General features: G+C 45.7%; 1 protein-coding gene across 4 annotated transcripts; it reads right to left on the bottom strand.

The window, feature by feature from the left end:
* Positions 1 to 1,374: 1,374 nt before the first annotated feature.
* On the bottom strand, positions 1,375 to 7,125 carry LOC122369230 (NADH dehydrogenase [ubiquinone] flavoprotein 3, mitochondrial-like). 4 transcript variants are annotated; one of them, XR_006254376.1, is made up of 4 exons: positions 6,909 to 7,125; positions 2,360 to 2,407; positions 1,938 to 2,031; positions 1,375 to 1,608 (listed from the first exon to the last, which is right to left on the bottom strand). XR_006254376.1 is itself a non-coding variant. In XM_043343798.1 (4 exons), the coding sequence occupies exons 2-4, from the start codon at positions 2,393 to 2,395 to the stop codon at positions 1,478 to 1,480; spliced, it is 261 nt and encodes an 86-aa protein (XP_043199733.1). In that variant the 5' UTR covers positions 2,396 to 2,407; positions 7,070 to 7,090; the 3' UTR covers positions 1,375 to 1,477. The 4 variants fall into 4 exon arrangements, 3 of the variants coding, with proteins under 3 accessions (XP_043199733.1, XP_043199731.1, XP_043199732.1); XM_043343798.1 differs by having other exon boundaries at positions 7,070 to 7,090; XM_043343796.1 differs by having other exon boundaries at positions 6,904 to 6,979.
* Positions 7,126 to 7,476: the final 351 nt, after the last annotated feature.

A 7,476-nucleotide genomic window follows, 5' to 3' on the forward strand; every position in this document is an offset into this window, starting at 1 on the left:
GCCCTTTACTGATTTCAATGATTTTAACGTATTTACTAATTTTTACGATAACGCATAATCCAATAGAGCTTCAAGACGCGCTGAACCATCATAAATGATTACCTCGGCACTCAGCAGGTTTGGATCGATAAAGATTAATGGAACAATTTAACGTGAACAACGTCATTGACAAAATTCCCAAAAGAAAAAAGGACAGAAGACAAATAACACGATCAACCAGATCAGATGACACCCACAGCTCCAGCTCCATAAACCATCTCCATTCATCCCCGTGTATAAAAGCCGTCAGCCACCCGCTCAAAGGGCGTGCTCTGGGGCGCCGTGAACTCCTCTGATTAACAGCTCCTCTCGGCCTCATCCACCACGGCCAGGGCCTACCACACCCGTATCCGACCTCGGCACCCGCCGTCGGCTCTAACCTTTCACACCAACAAACTGCCAATTAAATGCGCGGCCGCATCTGTCCCGGACCGACCAACTGATGCAATGCACGGACCGTCCGACCGTGTCCCAAGCACCGCCGGCCGGCCGCCCACCCTCCCCCGTCCCACCGGGGAGGGTGGGGGGAGGGGAGGGGTGTGATGACGACAGCATCTCGCCGTCGGATCTGCGGCCCGAGAGGATCTCCGGAACCGGCCGCGCGCACCGGAACTAGCCCGATCAATACGGCGCCGCGTTTCCGGTGGAAAAGGTCAGGAGCACGGCCGCGGGCCGCCGCCGAGTCCCGTGACGTCAGCGGACTCTCGTCTTCTCTCGTACGAGAAACGGTCAACTGGCAGGAGTGGTGTCTATTCTAGGTGGTGGCGATCAAAAATGCATCACCAGAGTCGCCGCCGAAGTTCCTCACCGTCCACGCCGGACGTCAGATGTCCAGAGACCTAGCGAGTCTCTTGGTAAACGTAGAGACATCTGGCGGTCAGTTGCAGAGGTGCAGCTTCATGTTTCAACCGCAACAGTCGCTGAACGGCGAACAGTGAAACCGAACATGCTGTGGCCTCCGACCAATGTGAAAGTATTTTTCATTCAAACGGGGGTATATGACATTTGTAGCTGTGGGGGCTCACAGGCGCAATAGGTTAGTCTCTTGTATTAGTCTCTAGGTATTTTCGGCTGTGCCGCCGCCGGGGCACTGATGCTGAGCGCATCCCAAACCTCCAAGTTCAACAGCCATGGTCAATTTGCCCAATTCTCTAAGAGACATTTTACTTTCTCTTAGACATTTTATTTCCCATCATATCGATTAATAATCAACCGAAGAACCGCTTTTCTGTTTAGAGCTAGTCAGTCATGGAACAGCAATATCAACCATAAAAAGTCCCGGATGCCGATCTTCAATTCATACCGAGCCTTTGAAACACATCTAAAACGTTTAGCCAATATCCGCACCAATATATTTACGGTCACCTATGTACACACATGCACGAATCTACACCAACAGATCGCACCACGGCCCCGGTCGTCCCTGCCATCGTCCGGCTCATTTTCGGCTGTTGGGCTGCGGCAGCCTGTCCTTCTTCATGTCCAGCTCGAGGTCAAAGTAGGACATTGGGTTATACCGGTAGTACTCAGGGTTCTTGTAGGTGCCCGCCTTGCTCGCTCCAGGCCCAACTGAAGATGAGATAAGTATAGATGATTTCATCCGGCGGTAAAATTAATGAACGAAGGGATAGCAAAGCCATATCACCACACTTAAGTCACATGTGGTGACTAGTGTTGAGGGGTTAAACGTGTAGAAGCTCCCGCGGTGGTATCCCACAAAAATGAAAGCTTCTTATGTCGTTGGAAACATTTTAGCCGCTATATTGAAATAAAAATGACGCCTAGCAAAATAGTCTACATGAGCTGACACACACAGCTTGAAATATTGACTGCATGGTATTTAAAGGCTTATGAAGACTGAAGTTGGACTAGGCGTCACGGAGCAGTTGGAGACTCACCGGGGGTGTCGTCAGCGGGCGGCGGTGACGCCGTGCCCTTCGAGGCCTGCGCCGGGGGCTGCGTCTGACCCGACATCAGCCGACAGGACAACAGCTGAATGACAAAACGATGTTACTTGGGGAACTAACAATTGTGAGGACGTTGCAATACCCTGAGACAGGCAAACAAGTAGGTACACATGTGGACTGAGACTAGTGGTGCCAGCCTAGTGAGGGAGAAATCGCATAATTATAATCAACTACTTTTTAAAACCAACACCATCAGAAAAATCCTGATTTCAGTTTGAGAAATGAGAAAGAACCTCTCAGAAAAATGTCCTTATTAACCATTCACACCATCCCAGTGAGATGCAAGGACAAGGTACAACATTCAATGTCCTGCAACCAATATGTTTTTTTTTTGCCTGATCATAGGTACTAACCTGGATGTGACGAGATGACAGCCTTGCCGCAAACATTTTGAGAAATTTCTGAAAGAGAGGAAATCAAAATTAGGGAAAATCAAGCAGGAGCCCATCTCACTATTCAATGGCAATGTAAGCATATAGAGCAGGAAAGAAGCAGACTCCTTCATAAATCATAGATGTTACCAGCTTCACAGCTTTTAGCCAGGTGGCAATATAAGATAAAATCACAATTCACATTCAATTGACAAAAAATTGTAATAATTATTTATTTTACCCTTCCTCTTTTAATAAATTTGGCTTAGGTACACATTTGAATGAGTTCAAGGCAAATCTTTGTAAATTGATACTTGAAAATGCTATTTTGAACTCAAACTATGATAAAAGAAACAAACATAACCTGACTAAAATGTCCCAATATAATTTGCTCTTTTTTCATGTATTACACAAATACAAATCTTTCAATCTTACAAATCAAATCAAGGCAAATCTTTGTAAATTGATACTTGAAAATGCTATTTTCAACTCAAACTATGATAAAAGAAACAAACATAACCTGACTAAAATGTCCTGATGTAATTTGCTCTTAACTACGTAACTTATGCATCATAGCCTTCATTTGTCCCAAAGCAAAGGTTTAAAAATGTAAATGGCCGGGTCTAGCTCGACAGGGCCCATACTGGAATTTTCCCATTAAAGGCAATAGTTCACTTTCACAAAATTAGTTTTTTGCAACGGATTCATGACTTTTCATGCTCAAAATGATCACCGAAGAAAATAAAGCCTTGTTATAAAAGATTATTTTCTATATTTCAATGTAGGAAGAGTTCTTCAGTTTTAAAAGAGTGCAAAAGAGGGAAATGACCCCTGCAAGTGAGAATGCAGCAATGAGTGACAAACTGCATTTATCAAAACATCAATTCAGAGCACTGCAACTGTGATCTTGGTACATCGGCCTCTTGTTCAACCAATAAGTAGAAAACAAATTATTTATGAAAGTCACAATAAATCATATACGTCTACCGCCTCCCGTCTTCCTCACCAAAGCAGTGAGGCCTTGGCAGTGAGTTTGTGAGTTCCAAGTTCCAAATTGGTTTCAAATGTCAGCAACTCCTTTTACATGACAGTAAAAAAGTTCTGTCATGTTCGAAAGCCTACATTTGCCGGTCCCTTGACATCATCTAGATGTCTTTTCTGCGGCTTGATTGGCTGTGATAGCATATGACGTCAAATACGAACCACTTATTTGACAGCAGGTAATCATTAACAGTAGAAGCTGGTATGTACAGTGGATCTTATTAGGATCTCCAGACGTAACTAGATGGCGTTGAGCCTTAGTCGAGTCCATGTCAAATTCAAGGAGAGGTCACTACCGAGCTGGGCCCGATTGGGAGGTGGGCGGGGAGGGGGGGGGGGAGCGGGTGGCGAGGTCACGGTGCGGGTGACCTGTCAAACAGCCCCGGCGCGGTGGGGCACTGCCGTAGGCAAATGGCGCACTCCAGCGTTGTTCCATATCGCGGTGGTGGGCCGGGCGGCCGGTTAGCTTGGCAGCTTGGAAGGAAATGAGGCATGGTTTTGCTGTGGCCGGTTCACCTATTGTTACTTATGTATGATGCACCCAAAGTAATGCAAATGTGGCGTTGATAATGCAGCTGGCAATGGAATGCTAGCGAATGCTCCGAGCGCCTAGCTATAAGGATTAAGATTATTTATGTCTCCTGAAATTTTCATTGAATATAATTTCAAGCACTAGAAAGATCGTATTCGTTCGCCAGTTTTTTGACCGGCTGGCGTTTCTTGCGTAGAGCGCCCTTGGGCAAATATTTAGGGATAACGCAGGTGTTTTTTTTCTTTGCCTGGTAAGACTCCTTTAGGGTCAAATCAAGCAGTGGCGGCGGAACACCTTTAATGAAGTGGGGGCACTGCCGACTCTTGGTCCCATTCTTTCCATGCAACGCCCATAGGGCTAATGTTAAAATGCCAAAATCAAACGGGGGCACGGTGCCCCGATCAGACATGTGCATGGATCCGAGAAAATGGATCTGGGATCTGATCCCACGGATCCTGATCTCGGATCCGTCGGGATCATAGATCCAGCTCTGTAATTTCTCGAGAGATCCATAGGGATCACAGATCCGAGTCTCATTTTTTGCTTGAGATCCAGTGAGATCATAGATCCTCACTTATTTTTTGTTACCACATACATCCCAAAAAAGCACTTGTTTCAACTCACAAACGTTCTGTTTTAGTGATTTTATGTAATCGCACGTCATAATCCATAGCTCTGTGTCACTTATTGGCAAAGAAACCCTTTAAAACATGGTTTCAAATGTGGTGCATGGTGGGATCCACTCAGATCATAGATCCATGTTCTTAATTTATCGTCAGATCATATGAGATCATAGATCCAAGATGTATTTTTCACGCCGGATCCGGTGGGATCATAGATCCCAACCTGTACTTTGCTTCGAGATCCACTGAGGTCATAGATCCACCACTCGGATCCATGCACATGTCTGGCCCCGATGCCCCCCCCCCCCCGTTCCGCCGCCACATGAAATCAAGTCGCTAAGAGACGATGAGGAAAAGTGGACGAACGCTACATTTCTGTGCATGAAGTCTCGAGTTAAAAAAAGCTAAAAGTTATTATACGTGTAGGCTAAAAAACAATAAGATCAGTTAATAAAAATATTTGTCCCGAAATTAACTTCTGTTGTGTCTGACCATGATTGCATGTATGACCCCGGTCCAGCCTGGTTCAACTCGGGCCCAACCTGGTTCGGCTCCCCCTTTTTTAATATAAATTTGGCCGGAACCTTTTGGATGGAAGGAATCACAAGGACAGAGTCCCCGCTAAGCCTAGCTTGTTAAGCGTTGACCCTGCCATCTACCCTCCGATCAAGCAATTCCTGGTCTATTGCAGACTATGGTTTTGAGGTTAAGTCTATGTCAAAATGGTCTATGGTTTAGAGTCCAAATTTTAACGTGCGCACATAGCCGCGCACGGCCGGTCCCCTCAGGCCCTCGACTTCGCCTTGCAGCGGCCTGCCACCAACCACAACCATACCCGTCAGGCTCAGGAGGCTAAAAAACGTCAAGCAAACGTCGTGTTTCGAACCCAGACTTGTTGCAACCGGGACGTGCGCCTTCACCACATGGCACATGGAGTCCAACGCTCTACCGACCGAGCTACCGGGACGGACATTTACCTTGGGGTTTCGCCTCGTGACATTGACAGACGTCAGACACTTTGGCCGAACTTTAGCCGAAACACTGAGCAAGCTGCGCAGGGCGATAGGTGCTCGTAGCGTTGAGGTTGGGTAACCTGTGAGCTGAACGCGATGTCGTGAGTTCGAGTCCCACTCCCGGCTCTGGTTTTATCTAGACACAACCAAAATCTTTCCTTCTACTGCAACACAGCTAAGCACGATGACATCTTTCCCCAATATCTTTCCCCAATATCCTCACCAAAAGTCAAAATTATCGCTTATAAACGTTTAGCTAAGTTAATTTTTTTAAAGAAAATATTTTTTGTCATTTGTCTGGAGCCATTTCAACTCTTTTTTCTTTTCTGATTCTTTTCGACCCGATAAAACCCACCAAAACTGAACGTGCCAAATGAAAAAATATCTAACTCAAATAACAGTTTAGAAAAGCCTCATCATGCATCATGAAAAGCATCATGCAACTATCGACTGAAAAGTTGCATGCTATGAATACGTCCTAGATTTCAATTAACATTGTTCAACATTTTGGCTGGAACTGACGCTGCCTCTGGCTTGCCCGTTTGTTTGAGATAATGATTCCCTTCAGTCGCGTTCTTGCCGGTTCCACATGAACAGGATACCACCATACCTACCGGAGTGAACGCGACCGCAACCATCATCCCCTCCCCTCAGCCTCGGCGCAGTGGCGGGCGGCCCTGGGCGGCCCACTCCCGGCGCTACGCACGCCCCATGCGCCGTGATACCGCCTCACTCCCCCTCCCTCCTTCCCCCACAATGACCGGTGACCTCACTTCCCTCGGGATTTGGACTCGCCCTACCCCGACCGTAGCGCCACGTGGTGGCTCTGGAGATCTTAAATAGACCCACTGTACAGAACACATTAGTATTTCAGCAAATGTCACTTGGACGCCAGAATGACTTGCAAAAATCTAGTGCTGAGAAACTAACTCGTTCTTATATGGAGTCGTTTCAAGCCAGGTGCCTACGTAGAGATGCCACAAATTTGCAATTTCATTACCCGCCCCGCCCCGCAGCTACCCCTTGCCCAACCACAACTACCCGCAAGCTGATTTTGGCTGAGCCGAACCCGCGAAAAACCCGCAATTTTGAAAACCTGCTTTTGCAAGCAAAAAATACAGCTGGGTCAATGCTAGAGCTATATAAACCTTACTTGCTTCATTGCTGTGCAGAAAAAGGCAGGAAAACAAATAGTAAGGACTTGAAATTGCTATGCTAAGTCCTCAGGAAGTGCACACTGGATAGTGGAAAATGAATAATGCATCAATACATTTGAAATTCCTTTCTGAAAAGAGTTCAGTAAAATCTTTCTCTCACCTTACCCTTCAGCATTGGCTGAGGATCAAAATTTCTCTCTGGCTCCCTCTCAATGTTAGGCTTCTGGAATGATATTGTTATCAAAATGAATGTTGATACAAAAAGATATGCGATTTCCAGTAAAAAAATAATGACACGGTGAATAATGAGTATTCAGTCAATCTACACATAAAACAAATCATGCAAAATCCCAGCAAAAACCAACTAACCACCGGTATATAGGGCCTTGCTAACCACCAATGAACCACGTATTTTTGGAAACATGCGTCAGAAGCGTCACCAACAGCTGATTGCAAGGAATGTTACAGCGACTAAATTATTGCAGCCGTAGTTAGTGCGAACTTGTTGCGAAAACACCGTTGTATAATGCATATTTATGTGCCATTCAGATATAATTATTTTACACAACAGCTAAAGTTTTACAATTCAGAGGTTAATCATCGGTTAAGAAATAAAGAGACAGTAAATACTAAATTAAATGTAATAATTTTGTAGATGGTCTTGGACGGTAAAGCTCTTTGGCTGGTCCTCTCTCGGCATACAAATGATAAGGACGTAAAAAGACAAAAGAAA

Source organism: Amphibalanus amphitrite, unplaced genomic scaffold (genome assembly GCF_019059575.1).
Source record: "Amphibalanus amphitrite isolate SeventyFive unplaced genomic scaffold, NRLGWU_Aamphi_draft 001018F_arrow, whole genome shotgun sequence".
In the NCBI taxonomy this organism is placed as follows: Eukaryota; Metazoa; Arthropoda; class Thecostraca; order Balanomorpha; family Balanidae; genus Amphibalanus; species Amphibalanus amphitrite.

Bases quoted from the DNA above. Each gene is read 5' to 3' on its own strand.
- LOC122369230 (XM_043343796.1), bottom strand. The intron at 2,032-2,359 runs GTTAGTACCTAT...TTTGTCATTCAG, and splicing joins TGTCATCTCGTCACATCCAG to CTGTTGTCCTGTCGGCTGAT. The intron at 1,609-1,937 runs GTGAGTCTCCAA...TCTCATCTTCAG, and splicing joins GCCCGCTGACGACACCCCCG to TTGGGCCTGGAGCGAGCAAG.